Raw genomic sequence first — 20,014 nt, 5'->3', positions numbered from 1 at the left:
GGAACTTGAACAGGAAAAGATAATATGCGATCTCTAGAAACACTGCAGGTTGATTACAGAGTTGCAGTTTGCCATTTGGAGGAAGAAAACAAGAAACACTAAAGCTTGAGTTGACACTGGCCACTGTGGTACAAGACAACAAGAAGGGCCTTTTTTAAGTACGTCAACAGCAAGCTGAGGTCTAAAGAAAACAAAGGAATGACATTTGATACAGATGGCCACCTAACTACTAAGAATGAGGAGATGGCAGAGACATGTAGTGCCTTTTCTGCCTCTGTTTTTAACATTAACAACAGATCTTGGGCTGCCAAGTCCTCGGAGTTGGAGGACCATGAAGCAGCAATGTTACATTTGTGGTCACCAAAACCATAAGGAACTATTTGGATCAACTCAAATCTTCTTAAGTCCATGCAGCCTGGCAGGATTCATCCCTGAGTGCAGGAGTTAGTAGACGTCATGGCTGAACAATCTCAACAATTTACCAAAGCTCTTGGGGTCTGTGGAGGCACTTGATGACTGGAACCTAGACAACACTATTCCAATGGAGGAAAGGCTATGAGAGAAGACTTGGGGAACTACAATCTGTTGGTCTAACCCCAATAACTGGAGAAGTTATGGGGAAGATTATCCTGGGTGCTATCAAAAGGTATTTGAAGAATAAAGCTATTATCAGACAGCTAGCATGCTTATCAGGAAGAAGTCCTTTTCTACAATAAGGTCACCTGCTTAGCAGGTGAAGGGAAGGTGGTAGAAGTACTCCCTCTGGATTTTAGAAGGTGTTTGATACTGTCCCTCGAAGTATTCTTCTGGACAAGCTGTTCAGCTGAGAGATGGTACATACTGTGTTGGGTGATGAATCGCTGAACAGTAGAGCTGAAAAGTTTGTAGACATCAGAGTTATTCCTGACTGGCAGCCAGTCATTAGCAGTGCTCCCCTTGATTCTTGGGCCAGTCCTGTTCAACACTTCTATCACTGGTCCAGAGGTGGGAGTTCAATGTACCCTTACCAAGTTCACTGATGATACCCAGCTGAGAAGTACTGTTGACTCTCTGGAGGGATGAGAAGCCTTGCAAAGAGATCTAGATAGACTGAAATACTGGGCAATCATCACCAACATCAAGTTCAACAAAGGAAAATGCCAGGTGCTGTATCTGGGGCAGAGCAATACTGGACACTGGTACAGATGGGAGACAAGTGGTTGGAGAGCAGCTCAGCAGGAAGGAACCTGGGTGTGCTGGTGACAGCAGCTCAGCATGAGCTGACAAGGTGTTCTAGTAGCCAGGGGGCAAACCACATCCTGGGGTGCATTAAAGACAACATGGCTGCCAGCTAAAGAAAAATGTTGATTCTTCCACAATATTTAGCATTAGTGCAGCCTCTGTGTGGAGTTCTGTGCTCAACAATATAAAAAGGATGTTGTAAGCTACTTGGAAGAACACAAAAGAGGGCACCAAAGCTGGTAGTAGGGCTGAAGACACGTCCTGTGAGGAGAGACTGAGGGCACTGGGGTTGTCCAGCCTGGAGAGGAGGCGGCCAAGAGATGACCTCACTGCTCCCTGCAGTGCCCTTAGGACAGGAAGCAGAGGGAGGTGCTGGGCTCCGCTCCTGACAACTGACAGCAGGATGGGAATGGCACAGAGCTGCAACAGAGGAGAGTCAGGCTGGGCAGTAGGAATGATTTCTTTACTATGAGAACAGTAACTGTAACAGGCTTCCTAGAGAGGCAGTTGATGCCCCATGCCTACATATGAGAGGTATTTAGAGAATATTGTCAATAAGATGCTTCAACTTTTAGTTATTCCTGAAGTGGTGAGGCAGTTGGAATTGGTAGTCTTTCTAGGTATTTTAATTCCAGTTCTAAATCCACAACAAAGCATGCTCAAGCTTTAGGCCACAGTAATAGAGACAGACCTTTATAATTAGGCTTTAGGCTCCTTTAAAGAGCTATGGCTGTGAAAAGTGAAAGGTAATGCTTTTTCATTTTTCAGCCCTGGCATCTTCCTCGTTCCTGTTCCATTTCAATCCTTTGGCAAATGATGACAGGAAGCAAAGACACTAAGGACAGGAACACTAAGCTTCTATCCTTCGAACAAAAATAACTTTTATTCTTTGAGTCAGTCTATAAGACTGCTTCTTAGAAGTCAGTTTATTAAGGCAAAATAGTTTTGCATTAATAACCATCTCTTTCTGTGCATTCTATCCAACCGCAGTTTTCTTTTTTAAAAAAAACTGATGCAACATCTTTTTGTTTGTTTGTTCTGCCCACATAAGACCAGCAATTCCAAATTATTACAATATATTGCAGATATTTAGTATTACTGGGTTTTACCTGGGAAGCAGATGGAACCTCAATACTCAAATTAAGCCTGGATTTTACGCTGATAGGAGAATGCAAGCCATTCAATTTGACAGCAGAATCAGCCTTGCTAACATTAGAATTGAGACCAGCCGTGAGATGGGTACCGCGAGATGGAAGAACAGTGCAAGTTCTTGAGTCAGAAGATATTTCAAGGTCCATAGCAGCAACAAATACTAAACACGTGAAAAAAAGACACACATGAAAACAAAACAGATCTAACAGTTAAAAACTCTGAAGTGCCAACATACAGTAGAGCTAGTTTTTCTAAGGTAAGTTTTCATTACTCAGTTTCATTACTCAGTATTATTGTGACATATGTCACAATAATAAAACTTTATATTATGAAGTATCCTCTGTTAATATATTTTTTAAAGACTGGAATATTGCTAAAAAAAATTATGCAGTATTTTCATTTGCAGCAGCAAAACATGCTCTCAAAAACTTTACGTTATACTTGTGTAATATTGAGTAAGTATTCAAAAAGATAACTGAAGTTCCAGTCCATAAGATCATTATGATACACATGCAGTACAAAACTTACTGACCTTCTTTATGTTCTTCTTCTGAGCACTTTTTTGCTTTCTGAACATGAAGAAGATCAATAACTGAATGTGATCCACCAGGTAAGCGTCCAGATTGCACTGCTGATTGAGCTGAAGTGGTTTTACTGATGGGGACTAACTGCTGTACCTGAATTCCAACCTAAATGCAACACGTTAAAACACTCATTTAATAAAGTTTTCAATAATAACAATAAAAACAATGATCTGTAATTCAGTCATAATAGCATTCCCTTCTCCTTCTCTAACTGGCTTCCTGTTGGGCATGGCAAAGAGAATAAGCAAATTAAAAAAGCATGAAGAGCCACGTAAAAACATAATATAAAAATCCCAGGATTATCCACCACAATCCAACAACTAATGAATTACAACGATAATACCGGCTTAACTTCTGTGATAGAGAAAAGCACTGTCAACAGGACCATGAAACGACCTGTTCATTATGAAATTTCTTAGATATTAAAAAATACAGCAGCACTGACCAAGGAAAGTGATTAGCATTAAATACAGCTATGTGTACAGGAAGGGAATGGTTTTCCCCAGTCTCACTAAGTCACCACTTTCAAGTCTAAACGAGGAAGAAAGTATTGTTTCACTTCTAGAAATGGTTCTCACAAATTCTCAAAGGGTAAAAGTTACTATTACGAACAGCATCCTTACCAGCCACTTAATGAGTGGATAGCTTACTTTACAAAAGCTTTGTATGATCTACTCTTGCTTTAGCTTGGTTGTTGCCAGCATGGAGAACTGAAAATCTATGAAAGATGAGGAAGAAGTTGACAAGGATAATAAATTTGGGTTTTCCATTAACTCACCCCTCGCATATCAGATATGTTCAGTTTCATTGTGTGAAACATGTTTAGAGTTTCTTTTCCAATTACTTTTGCACTGTCTGTTGCATGGTCTAGAGTCACAGTCCTGAAAAGAATTTTAAAAAGTACTGTTAACAAGGAAACTGTTTCACAAATTCTAAAGACAACAGTTCTGCATTTGTTAGAGAGGACCTTAAAGACCGACACATCATGACTTCTTGCATATAGACACTGAAAGCTAGTTTTTCTTTTTAGAGGCAACAGAACTAAGCATATTCTACAGAAAAAAACCAAACAAAACACCAAAACAAAGCACATATTTACTAATTAGACATTTCTGGAGTGCAGTTCAAAAATTAATTTGCAATGTGTAACATATATTCATGTGTTATCTTTTGAAGCTAGACAAATATGTTTCACGTTGCTGTACTTACAGAAGCACACTTATGAACTACCCTTTGTTCAAGCTTAATTCATAGTTTACCCAGTATTATTTCAGTTGTCAAACGTCTAAAGCAAGTGATTCAAAGGAACACTGAAGGAGAAGCAGATGCACAAATGTGCATGTGGATTACAGATAATGATGAGCTCTGATTACTGCTAAGTAACTTAAAGCAAACTTTTGGCAACAACTCTCACACAAAATTACCTGGTTGTGGATTTTCGAAATTGCCATCTAGGAGCTTTGTAGGGCACTACTAGCACTTTATAGTTCTGGATTCCCAAATGGCATAGCATTTGAGACAAATAAGAACAGAATTTCAGGGGGCTAATCAAACAAATGAGAGGAATGTAGGTTTTTCTCACAGAGGTAACCTATGCAGTTTTAATTCTGATGGAGCAAGCAATTTTAAAGATGCTAAATGTGCCCTCATAAAAAAAAGCAGCACAGGACCATCTCTTTACTAAGGAACAAATGCTTTGATACAGAAGTGTCTGCCTGAAGAATAAAGGTGTATTTGGAAGGTTCTGAGACAATCCTGTATGAAATGAAATGTTCTCGCAAGATGCCATTTGTCTGCATTTCATTCTTGTGTTTTGATGAGTATGCAAGCATATAAATAAGAGATAAAAAATATTTAGTCAAAATCATTCAGTTGAACAATATAAAACAATCCCACAAATCAGAAATAAATAATTGTTAAGTGTAATAGAGCTGCTTGGGGAAACTGAAGCTCTTCTTCCTCTGCTGACAGCAACCTATCAACTAACTTACTAGGGTACACCTTTGCACCAGGAATGAGCAGCTACTACAGGCAGCATCTCAATGAGATCAAAACCGCTGCAGAGAGAAAAAGCTAAAAGCTGCTTTACTATATTGGTAATGATCAAATAAAAAAACAACTAAGGCACTTCTTGACTACAGGTAAAAGCTTAACTGTGAACGTCGAGAGAATGGGACTAGTTGCCTTCTTGAACAGCTGAAATACAGACACAGAATGTTGATAGTAACATCTGATGTTAATACAGCCTTGCTACATAGACAAAGAGGTATTGAGCACTTCAAAATTTCTGTCCCATCTTACTCAGATTCAGTGCTCAGCATTCTGCAGAAATGAACTCAGGCCTACTACTGACCACTCTTTTTTCCATGCATAGTTACCTGGCAATGTTATCACAGATTCCATGACCTCCATATTTTGCAGGCTCCACTGGTGCCCCAGCCTTTCTGACCATTATCTTGAGGGTCAACCGTTTACCCTTCATACCAGCAGCTTCAAGTCTACGTTGGATTTCTTCTGAGAGACTCAGAAGGAAGGCTTCTGCTTCTTTAGGCTACGTAAGAACATATTCCACTGTTCAGACTATTACCAGTTTTCAAACATGTAAGGTAAATCATTAAGCTTCATTATAAGCCACTTAACAACATGCTGAAGTGTGCATTGCAAAGATTTAAAAATAAGACAGATATTGCAAACTTAAAGACCAAGTTTACTCACTGGCAACTATCTTGATTAGCTCTGAGTATTTTGTTTATATTGTAGGTTGCTGAAATTAGGCAGAGATGGTAGACTCCTACTGCTGAAATATGTAGTCCTTTTGGAAGTAAATCTTTTTAAAAAACACTTTAAAAAAAATATGTCCTAAGAATTTAATTCAGTGTTTGTTCTTGGAGGTTTCAAATACCAGACTGGAAAAAGCCCTGAGAAAACGTTCTGATCCATCTTCCCCTCCTTTCTTTGAGGGAAAGTCTGAACTACAAAACACTTCTCTGATGCTCATTTTTTTCTGTAATTTCTATAAATGCTTAAGTTTCCAACAACAAAAGTTATTTTTTAATATGTTTTCGTTTCAATGACAACAAGAAAAACTCAAAGAATTTGCAAACGATCTAGTAAAAAATGAACTGGAGCAATCTGTTCATTGTTTCAGATACTGGCATATCTGAATAATCAGCATTTAAATGAATGAGAATGCTAGGTGCTAACAAACCTACTGCAGTTCTCTTTTTCTGTACCAGACTTGTGTAACAAATGCAGAATAGCCAGCTAATTTTGTGCAGGCTTCTTTCCAGTCCAATAATTTTCCAGTCTCTCCTCCCACTTTATCATTTGGTCTCCTACTTCTTCATTTTCCTCATTTCTATTTGACGGCTAAGATGGTGCTCTGACAGATTGAAGTGAGAATAATCAGAATATGAGAAGTTCCTCCTACAGTTGAAAGAAATTGCTGTAGAAAAAGAAAGTTTGGATTTACCTGTGTAAACCTTATTCCATAGTTGATTTCTGCTGAAACAGATTTTCTTTCTTTTTCTGTGCGGACAGGTCGATCATCTAAACCACGACAAAACCTGTAGAGCATTTGTCCTGTTTTTGGACCAAATTCTTTTTGCAGTTTTGACATCGAAGCACACTGCAGATCTCCACAGGTTCTAATTCCCAAAGAAGCCAGCTTAGACTCCATCGACCTGCCAACTCCTAACAACAAAGCAATTAGTTCTGTTAACACTACACGACTCAGTCAGACATGTTTTTAATGAACAAAATTTGTATTTTTAAACTTAGACTATGCTGTATCAAATAAACAAAGACAAGAAATTCCACTCAAGGAAACATGATTTCAACGGAAACTTCTGCTGTCTTCATCTCAATTTCTTTAGTTCGTATTACATATAGGATGCAGCATGTTTTTACATTTCTGTAAAGAGTGAATGATTCCTGCTTGTAAATCTTCTTGACAAGGTACTGCCTGTTGCAGTGGGTATAGCTCTGAATATCACACCATCCAAAAAGAATGTAAAACATGTAATATGTTCATATACAAGTGATTTAAGTCTAAAAAAAACAACAAAAAAAACAACAAAAAAAAACCCAAATATTTTGACGACTATCCCACTGCTTCCTAGGCAAAAAAACCCCCCACAACTATTTCAAGCAGAAGTGACAGCACACACGTATCACTTGTGCCTTGAATTACCAGGCACTAGCAACTGTAGGTATCCATGGCAACTGCACATACGCAAGTGTGATAAACTTAAGTATATTTCTGGGATTGGGAGAATGGGCTGTTACTTCAGAAAAATATTGATCTTCCGAGTTTACATTAACAGAGTCAGCAAAAGTTATAAATCAGCTTCTATCTTTCATGAGCACTGTTTCTTTACCTAGTGATATTATTGACACAAATACTAACGAGTTTTTACTATGAATGTGTGAGTTCATTGAAAGCATGCCAAAAATAAATGGGACTGTGCTGTCATGTTTGTCCAGGAAATGGAGTATAAAAAGAATTTCCAGTAAATCTGCATCTGTGTACATATACTATTCCTACTCTTTCATTTCAGTGACAGTCAGTGTGTGTGTACATACATATATATATACACACACATACATACACGTGTCATTATTACCTATAATTCTCCCTTCACAGTAAGTACAGATCCCTGCCATCTTTCTGTTGACTTCCATTATGCGTTGAAGAGCCTCCCTAATCCCTTCCTTCCTCACAGCATTTTCTTTTGGTCTCAGTTACGTCTATGGCCATCCTACTCAATCGTTCCAGTTCTTCCCTTACTGAAATATTCTTCTTTCCTCACAATCAGGGAATGCAGGACAAAAGTCATGCACTCTGGCTGAACACAGGACGACTAAGTAACTAATATCAATACGGATAATAGTTACTGTCTCTCAAAAGATCTTTAAGGTCTTTTCCAATGTGAGCAATTCTATCCTATTCTATAGACTAATATGGATCATTTTCCTCTGTCAAGCTGTCATTTTCATAACATTTGTGTGAAACTGTGTCTGCAAAACTTGTATCTCTCAGAAAGATTTGGCTGAAACTGCCAAACAGTTCACAAATCAGTACTGTCACATACACACGCACATAATCATCATCACAATTGTTCCCTCAGACATTTAGGCAAAAACCTGTTGGAATTCAACAAAATTTTTGCTCCTTCTAAAAAGAAGCAACACATTCTGTCACAATTTACAGTATACAGTATTTAACTTCAGATCCTTGCAGAAAAAAATAATTCCTCGCATAACATATGCCTAATTTGTATTCTACTAGATTTTGCTTCTACTAGAAGCAAAAACTATCTGTAAGTAGACAAAACCTAACAGCAGATGTACTCTCACAACAGCTTTATTTTTCATGGTCATCTGTGTCTCTGAGAGTTTCTTAAAAGCAGCAGATTAGACTCTCCTCCCCCTTTTTTTTTTTTGTTATACATGTTGTCTTATTATGGTACCTGTGCTATTTTTTCTAACTCATGACCTCATACACTTCTTCTCCAGAAAGAGCATTCTTTTGGATTAGTTCTAATTTCTAAGCATATCATGTTTCTCTTGGTGATAAAATGAATAACATCACGTACTTATTATATTCATTATAATGTAGCAAGCTAGGACCCATTTAGGTGACTAATCTGAATAATTTTGTCAAAGAAAATAAGAATCAGAATGGCCAGGGTTGGAAGGGACCTCAAGGATCATGAATCTCCAACCCCTGCCACATGCAGGGCCACCAACCTCCACATTCAATACTAGACCAGGATGCCCAGGACCCCATCCAATCTGGCCTTGAACACCTCCAGGGACGAGGCATCCACAACCTCTCTGGGCAGCCTGTTCCAGCACCTCACCACTCTCTCTGTAAGGAACTTCCCCCTGACATCCAACCTAAATCTTCCCTCCCTCAACTTAAAACCATTTCTCCTTGTCCTGCTGTTATCTACCCTTTCAAAGAGTTGATTCCCCTCCTGTTTGTAGGCTCCCTTTAGGTACTGGAAAGCTGCAATGAGGTCACCCTGCAGCCTTCTTTTCTCCAGGCTGAACAAGCCCAGCTCCCTCAGCCTGTCTTCATAGGGGAGGTGCTCCAGTCCTCTGATCATCTTTGTGGCTCTCCTCTGGACCCTCTCCAACAGCTCTCTGTCTTTCTTGTACTGGGGCTCCAGACCTGGACACAGTACTCCGGATGGGGCCTCACAAGAGCAGAGTAGAGGGGGACAATCACCTCCCTATCCCTGCTGGCCACTCCTCTTGTGATGGAGCCCAGGATACCATTTGCCTTCCGAGCTGCAAGAGCACACAGCTGGCTCACATTGAGTTTTTCATCTATCAGGACCTCCAGGTTCTTCTCTGCAGGGCTGATTAAGGTTGCATAACTTTAAGCTTCTTCCACAGATATATGTGGCTGCATGGCTCTGTAGAGGTCTCTAAGATTCCTTTCAGGAATATAATGATTTTTGAAAATTTTGGATATCTCCTTTTTTTTGGATCATAACCAAGAAACAACATTTAATCCTGCTTGATTCGTAACTGGAACAACACAAACTTTTAAAATCAGGTGGCAAAATGTCTTGTAAAATAGAACTGAGTACCTGGAAGATTCGTAACAAGCTGACCCCTGATAAAATCATCTACTTCTTCAGGTTTTAGGTGATACTGTCCGTCGGGTTTTGCTTTACGAGTTGCCATTCTGGCCAGCAGAATATTGGAACCTGTAAAAATGACAAGTTAAATTGTGTGTGTGGTAACTTCTGTCTTCTCATGTAGAATTCTGCAGCTTAACAGCCAAGAGAAAAGAAGTGCACAAATCACAGTAAAATCTTCATTTTTTAACAAAAAACGAAACAAACAAAAACAAATCCAAACCAAAGCAGCCAACAAGTGTGTGCAGGATACTTCACGAAGAACACTCAATCTATTTTGTCTTGATGGTGTTCTACATATGCAGAGGTACAGGTAAGCAGTTAACTAACTGAGAGCAGCTAAATACATAGAAGAATAATATTTCAACACTGTATAACATCTAAATGTCCATCATATTCAGTGCAAATAATACTGAAGATGACAATTCTTCCAGGCATATTACATATGAAATACTGGAATTAATCTATTATTTAGGTTCTGGATAATCACTAAAAAAATCTAGTGACTTCATTAAATTATTATGTGTGCTCATTAAGTGCGAACAAAGCTTTTTTCAGCATTTCTTCTTCCCCATTTATAGGCTTACTCGTGCCTAGGCCAACAACATCTCTGAAATGATACCAAAATAGCTTCATTATTGCCAAACGTTTCATTTTAAGATGAAAAAAAACTCACAAAATGTCAAAAGAATCCAGTATTCTCAGCACTATGTGTTACTATTGCTATCTTCCTCCCATCTGTGTTCATATTCTTTTAATCTACTTGAAATTTTAGTGAGAACCAACTTCTGTGTCCACTGTTTCACATGAAAAGTTAAATGAACGAAACAAGTATTGACAGAGTCTTCATTCAATTTTCTGTTTACAGCGTATCTCTCAAACACATCAACACAGCCACTGATACCATGAAGTAACATTTACCTTCTGTAACACATCATTCTCAAAACACTGAAATAAAGCAGAAAAAGCCTAGTACCTCACTTAACAAATGAAAAATCAGGATAATAGATGTTTACAGAGTAGGGTTTTGTCTTTCACTAGCATTGCTTAAATCAGTTCAGTTAGCCACTAAAATCTCCAGGGCAAAAATTAAATTTATTCAACTGGCATATCTTCTTTAATTTATCTCTTAGCAGAAATAATAGTCTTGAGATCCCTTACAGTATAATAATATATACTCAAATTGACATCGTTTTATATTGGTAACTCTTTCCCATTGGCAACATACAAATCACTTACACAAGATTTCTGTTTCTGGTAGGCCAAGTATTTGACATCAGGTATCTACATTAATGTAACGTAGATTAATTAATGTAACAGTGCAAATGAAATTGTTTTCTCTGATTCATATACTTCATGATAAATTATGAGTGAAAAGACAGTCTTTTTAGTTTTCCTGCGATATGAATGGACACCAAAAATATTTTTCAAACATTTCATTCGGAAAACTCATAGGTATTTGTCTCTTCCAAAAGAGAACTTAAAGGCCAGGCTGGATGTGGCTCTGGGCAGCCTGGTCTGGTGATTGGCGACCCTGCATATAGCAGGAGGGTTGATCAGTATGGTCCTTTTCAACCCAGGCCATTCCATGATTCTATTAACTATTATATCTGATTAGAAAATCATGCTTTAGAAAGTAATAGAAAAAGCAAACACACTAAACATGCATATAAAAGAGATTACAAGTGTGTTCCAACTCAAGACAAGACACAAATATGAATCCAAGGAATTACAGTCTCTGTACTACTATGCTGTCAAGTGATAAAGAAGAATTCTGCTTATATCACAAGTGGATTTTATGGACTTATATAAGCTTAGCACATATATTTACAGATACTTAAGTCTAATGTTACTAGGAACAAAAACAAAGGAGAAAGAAAGGAGTCAAGTGAAAAAGAAATCAAGTCTTCAAGAGGTATAATTTTATATATGAAACCCACCTCAAATCACCCAAATCTTTGCTTTCTATGACTCAATTATATTAGATCAAACTCCTACTGCCTTCTCTATACTAAACACAATCTGTGATCAGCTTTCTATTTACTACAAAAATAGAGCAGCATTTCATTAAAACGAACAGAAGAATATTACACAGATGGAATTTTAGTCTACTGTTGAGATAGCAGAGGAGGACTAATAGCAACTGTATACATTTTTGCTTAAATCTTTCCACTTAGAAAAATTTTCTTGTATTTTAGTTTATATTAATATAATGTAAATGGCAATATATTCTGTATTTCAGAAACACTTTAGAGTTATGGCAATATGGCATAGTTCTGATACACCTAAAAAAAGCAGGAAGTGGTGACAGAAATGAAATAAGGCTCTTACCCATCCCAACAGAAGCAGTGCATTTAGTCTGGGCTTTGATTTCATCACGGATAGCGTTTGCAAGTTCATCAGGAGTCAGTCTGGTCTCTGTAAGGATTTCAGTGATATCTACTAGCGCTTCATCACAACTGACAGCTTCGATGTTATGAGTATAGCTATCAACACAAAGTAAAGGAGGTGAAACACCAGCAACAGCTCACCATCTGTTAAAACAAATATGTAGCAAATAAAGTCCTCCTTTTGAGGTAGCACTTCCCTGCTTATTTCGTATCACACAACTCACATATAAAAAAAAAGGCACAACAGCACAATTCGGTAACATTGCTAACATAGGACGGGTTTCAACATGCATCATGCTTTCAAAGGAGCAGGAAAAAGATCTGAACACTGAACATGACATTTGTCATTCTGACAAATATCCACTTTTTCTCAAGTGCATTTTAAATCAGAAAGTAGTTCCTATTACTAGTTTACTGCTCCAATAATGCATTTTTTAAGGTACTCAAAACAACAAAAAAAAGCAAACAACCACAACATGAAGAAAAGCAACCAAACAAAAACAACACTTTGGAAGAACCTCACTACTACGGAGAATCCACTTCTCCTCATAAAGGTAATCAATAAAAAATTTAACAATGAGTCCTTTGGAAGTTAGATATTGACAGTCTGGCTTCAAGATAGAAGAAGGGTGCTCAAAGAAAAGTAAGTAAAATAGCACAAAAGGAAGATCTAAACAAAAATGGTTTTGAAGAAGTTGAAGAGTAATATGAAATGCAAATACTAGATCAAGAAGTGCCATTAAGCAGTGGCATATTAAAGTAAGTTTGATAATCTTACCATGGAAGATCATGTAAACACACAGCACATCTTACCTTGCTAGTATTTCATATACTGTCTGTGCAACTTCTTTATATGCATTAAAATCATATGAAACTGCTTGAAGGTTTGGACACAACTTTTTTGCTTGTCCAAAAAACATTCCATTCTTTATGCCAGCTTGTCTAAAATTAAAGAATAATTTTAAAAAACAACAAGCAATTAAATACAGTATCAGCTTTCCCTAAGATGGGCTTTTCCAAATGAATTATTAGACTTTTCCAACAAAAATAAATCACAAATTAAAAGGAATCCAACTGCTACCAAAATGAAAAATACAAAAAATAACTGCAAATAGAACACAAATTAGCTGCGTAACATTCAGGCATACAACCTGGACACAAAATGTCCTTAGGAAGTTACTTAGGACAAAAAGTCTCTAGAAAGCCCTACACCACAGAATTGCAGTTGCCACCTTCTTTTTCAAATGAAACCTAAGCATGTACTACATTGACTAAGGTATCTGGTTTTCATTTTCCACTGTGCAAACTTATAAAATTATGCTCACATGATAAATAAATTAACTTTCTGAAGCAGACATAAAACTGCTTACCCTAGAATACTTGAAAAAAATGCCAATGAATGTGCAATTTCTGGACTACTATTCTTACAAAAGAAAAAAATATTTTCAATACTGTGGTTATATTTATAATAACTTATTTCACATTCTGAATGTTTATAAGCTGTTATCAGGGATGCTCAACATAATCCGAGCAAGGAGGAGTTTTAAGTTCAGTAATCACACCTATCGTTGTCTCACTGAAGTGAAGACAAAGAAATGAAGATAACATGAAAGCAACAGTATCACTAGGAATTACATAAGGTTTTCCTTGTTTCAGGGCTTGTTTCAGGTAACTCGTAGGTTAGGCTGAAAATCTTTAAAAAGCAGCAACATGTAGAGAGAAGATCTTATGCTTAATTCTAGCAGCCTACACAACTACTGTTTTTAAAAATATAAAAAGAAAATTTTCTTATCTGGATAAACTTACAGAAACATGACCTAACAAATGCTATTTTTGTACACTTTATACAATCAGAGAATCACAGAATTGCTTCGTTTGGAAGGGACCTTAAAGTTCCAACTCCTCTGGCATTGAATATCTCCAAGGACTGGGCATCTACAGCTTCTGTGGGCAGACTGTGAAAGAGCCTCACCTCCCTCTTAGTAAGGGTGAGATTCTCAAGTAATCTGGTAGGTTAACTTTCACCTACCTGGCTTCATAACTACAAGAAGCAATTTCAGCCATGGACAGAACAGTCAGATCACAGTCAACTCCATTCATGTGTGCAGAATCCGAATGCTCCCAGACCGAGGAGTCCAGCTTATCAGGTATTCTAATTTCTGCTTGGAAAACAATATTTATATTTGTTTGTAAAGTGTTCTTAAGAATTCAATAGAATCAATGTGAATGAAGTAAGCATAATAAATTATATCTGACACAATTTCTATGCTACTATTTGTTAATGATGAGTTTTTTTTTTTTTAGTACTATATTGATTTACATCACAGTCTATAAAAAAAACAAAAACAACGACAAGAAACAGAACCCCACATTGTAATCTCTCTCTACAGATAGTTCTACATAGGAAAAATACTGTGCTACAGAAAAATTCTGTTTTTATTTTCCCCCAAGATACTAGACAGCAACTTGTTGGTGACAACATACACCATCTGTAAAACAGGACTTATCTCAGTTAGCTTTAAAGACAATAAAAATGATCAAACACTTGAAACTGCTAAAACCATATCAACCATGAGACAGTCAAAAATTTACCATCTGCTTGCCAGAAAAAGAAAGATACTTAGCTATATTTCTTGTTATAGGATGCACAACTACCACCAGAACAAAGAAGTTACATTCAAAATACAATTCCACCAGATACCACACTTATAACCTCTTATTTAAAACTACACTCCATTAATTATTTAATCTAGATAATGTGAAGTTATTTCTAAGGAGTGAAATGAAATGACCAAAAAGCTAATCATCTCAAATTATAAAAAACACTAGCTAGAAGTTTATATTTCCTTTAAAGTTCTTTTGGGGAAATTAATTGACAAGACTTCTGTTGTTACTTCCTAGCATTTGTTAGATTACGTCAAGTATGTCAACTTCTGTCAAGCATCACCATCAATTTCTCTTCAATCAAGATGATAAAATTATAAATACTACAACATCAGACTTTCAAAACGAGACAGACCTTCCCTATTTCTATAAATGTCCACTGTATGTTCTTAAGTAAGTGTTAAGGAGCCCTTCTGGCCCACTAGATACTAAACAGAATTTCCTAACACAATACTGGAATCCAGTAAAGCATTCTCTGTTCCTTTCCATGCGGCTTTTCACAGAATGCATACCTAGAAAGATACAAGCCTGTACTCTCAATAACTCATCAGCCTGAAAAAATGGCTAGATGCAAAAATGTTATGCCCTCCCAAACTCCCCATCAGAATCAAAACAACAAGTATCATACAGACAAAAAGGGTCTATTTACTTAAAACAAAATGTTATATGTATGGTATAGCTCTTTTTCATTCTGCAGCCTATTTATTATAATAAACAGGCAGTTTTCTTCAGAGTGCCACAACACCTAATTATATTTCATGATACTAACAACTTACACGCTGACAATTTGAAAGGAAATGTGGTGCTACGTGCACATATGAGTAGTTTGAGACTGGAGAAAAGTGCTGTAATGAGTGGAGACAGCAGGGGCAGAACCTGACTCACGTGAAAAGTTGCTTTTATTCAGAATTTCTGCTAAGTTCATGTACCTTTTTACGTCTTAAATATTTTAATGTATGATGAGCTCAGTAAGTTACCTAAGGTGTCTGCAGCAGAAAATTAGAGCAAAATTATGCCCCAACTAAAGGTAAGGATGACAAGAAAAGTTTCTTTAGTCCATGCCTTCCTGTGCCCTGGCCTGAGATGATGCTGTCATCTTGTCTATCTTCACTGGACTCGTCGACTTTTTCCACAGCGCAGCAGAGCAGATCCCCCCATGAGCTGATGGAGTCACTTCATGTGAAATTCAGGGCAATGCAGAACACATTGTCCTCAATGGAAGGCAAGGTAGAGAACCTCTCATCAAAAGCTGGGAAACTAGACAGGCACATGGTGAATGTGGAGCAACGGATGGAGAAATCAGAGGCCAGGACCCAAGTCTGTGAAAAAGAAATCGCTGAGAATAAATCTGTGACTAATATGATGGTTAAAAACTGCTGCTCTTTAGAATGAAAAACTGGAGATACTAGGGTTGGGGAAAGGAAGCCTAAAAAACATTCACAGCTTGGGCATCCTGGCCATGGAAAAAGACCCCAAACTATGAATTTTGATTAACGTATGTTAATCCTCTAACTTTTGGACATGAATGTTAAAGATGACACATATGTGGAAAAGTAATTTTGACTTCCCAGAAAGTTCATCTCCAATTTGATGATTTAGAGAATGACAGCATTTTTTTTTTTTTTCAAATTCAGAATTATACATTTTTGGATGAATTCAAACAAGAAAAAGAAAGTATTCCGTAAAGAGTCAAGATTCTATTGACACTAGATATTTGTCTAGCAAGGCAGATCAAAGGCAGGAACCAGTATCACTAAAGAAGTCATCTGCAAAAAAAAGAAGTAGCTGAAGCTGCAGAATTCAATATTTGGTGAAAGTGAGGGACTCGTCAGGGTTTTTGTTTGTTTGTTCTGCTTTTTTTTTTAATTTGAAACATTTTTTCTAGTGAGCAAGACCAGAAGGCAAAAATCAGACAATGGTCTGGAAAGCATGAAGCATCAAAAAACGAAGTGGGTTCCATGTTAAAGCACGGATATAAAAATCTTTCATGTTTAAAGCTGGTCACAACTACCTTTCTATTTCATTTATATAACAGTCCCCCAAACAGAATTATGTACATTTAACACAGCACAATTTAGCATTTCCTATTTTTGATATTGTAGAAAAAGCACTTTTCCATTTAATATGTGTGTTTGATGGACCATATTTACCTGTGGCAAGGCACAATTAAGCACACACTGTTAAAGTGTTTCACATACACTTTCTAAGATACTGTGAAGTTAGAAAAACCTAACCCACACTCCACCTTTTCACCTAAGGCTAATACTAACTCCAGTTTCTCCTCAAAAGTAAGACAATCCATGTTCTCGTGAAAATGCAAGCAAAACAGCTAGCTGCATTTTTTGTTGATAAAAACAATGTATGGGGAGATAAAAACTAATAGAGAGACCAAAATACATTATGAACCTGCAGCTAGTAAGATAGAGACTGTAAAAAAAGAGTTAAGAAAAAATCGTTTCACCAAAACAACAGGTTGTATAATCAGATTATGTATCAAGAAAGAGATAGCTGCCTGCCTGTGTGCAAGCCAGTGAGACTGGATGGTGAAGTTAAGGAAATGAATGCGTGGATATTCAGAAAAAGCTGCTGCAGTAAGAAACTGAGTTTATTACATGAGGCTGAAACTTTCTTAAGTAAAAAATATAGCAGAAAAGATACCACAGAATTTGTGAATCACAATGAATGTGCTGGGTAGCAGCTAAACTTCCTTAATTCTAACTGCCTCAGTCTCTAAATAGTGCTTGATTACATGAAGTCACATCCTTATCCAGAGTAAGGACCTGGTAAAAGTTACAGCATCACTGTATAAAACGGCCACCAATAAATATTCATACACAAGCTGTTCTTACAGGAAATCCAACTCCATTCAAAACACAGCTATCTTTGTAACACGCTTATATATGGCACTGCCAACACAGCAGAAGCTAAGACTAGAACATACTGAGAAGTCTTTGGAAAGTTCAAGGCCAATACATTTCATAAACATATATTCTACCTCAGTTTTGAAGTACTGAACTACACAAAAAAGACAAATAAAATGGCATCACTTCCTATACTTTGGAAGGCTCTAATAATCTACAGCTTTGTTTTTTATTAAGAGTACTAAAACTTCACGAACAACCATGGAATAACAAACTGTCTTGTATCTTGTATCAATGAAAACTAACTGAAGCATAAACTTTAGAACAACAGTATTTCCTTTTGCAAGGTAGGTAAAAAGTACATCTACAAGGGACAAAGGAGAAAGTTTAACTTCCAATCCTAAACTGAGATAGTGGCAGTAAGACACTTAGCTACTTCAACATCCACTTGATTATGCAGACTGTTGGAGAAAAAAAAAACACAACAAAAAACAACTCAATTGCTATTTATGGTTAGCATCTTACTTCCTCATTCTAAATGCAGTTCAGGCACTACAATAATAACAGCACTTTTTTTAAAATAGTATGTTTACACTTGTATGCTACTACTTGAGGACACAAAGTAAGAGATTTCAAAGTTACTGCAGGCATGTAAGGAATTCTCATGCTGGAAGAGATGCTCTGGTTTTGCATAAATAAAATATTGGAAGACAGAACTCAGGAAGCTGCCACAGACCTTCATAGCACCCAAAAATGCTCTAAGGACCACCCAAAATGGAACCACTGCATACAGATACTATAACCATCGTACACATATACAATTCAAAAGCCAACTTCAACCGATCAATTTCTCACTGGCCACGTACTGCCATTTCTACTTTAATAATTAAAAAAAATAATCATTGTTCTTCTTTACAAAAGGCTTACTCAGAACCAAGTGATCCCGTGTGATCTCTATCTCTTACTTAAAAGAAGTACTTAATATACCTTATACTCAATGAAATCTAAAATTACTCTAAAAGGATTCACCCACCCTGAGCCAAGAAAGCTGAAAAAAAAGTCACAGTGGCCTATTATTACTGAAGCCACAGCGCATTAAGTTGTCCAAAGATATTTCTTTAACTGAAATTCCACATATGAAAACAGTTTATCCACTGTGCACTTGTTAATAACTTTAAGGAAAAAGTCTTCAATTAGAAAACAATTTAAACAAATAGACTTATCTGTACCTGCTTTGCCATTCAATAGCTTATTCTGGTAATATTGCCATTCAAGCTGGGGGTTTGCACCAGGGCGCAGCGGTGCCTTTCCTGCACCTCTGTTGCTAGTAACAGCTACTGGCTTTCCTGTGGAGAAAAAGATGCATGTACTTACAAGAGTATAATACCTTATAATTTTAATAGTAGCCTAAATAGGGTAAGATTATAAAGATGTCTACTTTACGTCTTGCAATTTCTTTCAAGATCATACACTCTTCCAACATTAAGGAGGAAGTAGCTATGAAAGTGACTTTGCACTGTGACTATGAACTTCTGTGACTGCATTTAGACAGCAAAAACAAGTTTTGAACAGGTGAATTGCAGCCATTCTTGTTTCTCTTTATGAATACTATAAACCACGTTGTGAAACTTCACCAATGCCCTATTAATTTGTTAGTTCAAAGCACAGCAAACAACATACCAATTTTAAATACTTGTTTAAACATATTTATTAGCTTAAATAAAAGAGTGTACATATACCAACACACTCAACTCCATTTGCTAAATTACCTGCACAATATCAAATCTGTAGCTAAACTTTTGACTCTTCAGTAACATCAACACCTCGTAATTTTTCTTAGCAAACTAATATATGCACTGAAAGTTCTGGCAGACTTCTGTGGAACAGGCAGAAAAATATCTGCAGGAAATCCTAGGTTCTTTTTATTTGAGCAAAGGAATTTTAAACTTGGCAGGATATTCAGTTAAAAAAAAAATGCACAGATACTAGTATTATCTTTAACATTATTGCTCCTGCTTTTGGAGGGAAGAGAGAAAAGTTATTATACAGCTTACTCTTCTTACCCAAGCTTTAAAATGGATACTAGATGTTCACCACAGCACCAAGTCTTCAGATTTGTGCATCAATGATGTTCAACAATTACATAGAACAGCTTGTATTTCCACTTCCAAATATTATATTTGAAATAGAACAAAACAACAAACCCAAAACAAAACCCAACCCCTAAGTCTTATGTGTGATCACATACTTCAACTTCTAAATGTCAGCTAAACTGTTCATCCTCCAATAATAATTCAGGTATAAAACCTTAGACAGGAAAAGGAAGGAGAGGCAAATTTCTCATGAAAAAATTATTCATGCAAAGAGACAATACCCAGTCTTGATGTTTCCACCATTCTAATTAAACAAAGCTCCTTAGACTGCTTTAGGAAAACCACTGAATATTCCAACTTTTTTTTTTTTCCTTTTTCTTTCTTAACAGAGTGAAC

General features: G+C 36.8%; 1 protein-coding gene across 1 annotated transcript in view; it reads right to left on the bottom strand.

Annotated features, from left to right (window-relative positions):
* The window catches only part of REV1 (REV1 DNA directed polymerase), a 39,447-nt gene that overhangs the window by 8,360 nt on the left and 11,073 nt on the right, over window positions 1-20,014 (bottom strand). Inside the window, 10 exon segments of the mRNA XM_003202589.4 lie at window positions 2,331-2,533; window positions 2,906-3,062; window positions 3,736-3,838; window positions 5,336-5,508; window positions 6,430-6,650; window positions 9,560-9,679; window positions 11,942-12,096; window positions 12,814-12,942; window positions 14,030-14,159; window positions 18,755-18,871. Coding sequence (XP_003202637.2) covers window positions 2,331-2,533; window positions 2,906-3,062; window positions 3,736-3,838; window positions 5,336-5,508; window positions 6,430-6,650; window positions 9,560-9,679; window positions 11,942-12,096; window positions 12,814-12,942; window positions 14,030-14,159; window positions 18,755-18,871 — 1,508 coding nt within the window.

The sequence above is a fragment of the Meleagris gallopavo genome, chromosome 1 (assembly GCF_000146605.3).
Source record: "Meleagris gallopavo isolate NT-WF06-2002-E0010 breed Aviagen turkey brand Nicholas breeding stock chromosome 1, Turkey_5.1, whole genome shotgun sequence".
Taxonomy (NCBI): Eukaryota; Metazoa; Chordata; class Aves; order Galliformes; family Phasianidae; genus Meleagris; species Meleagris gallopavo.
Note: the sequence above shows the minus strand (reverse complement) of the source record. Positions and strands in the feature narration are given on the sequence as shown.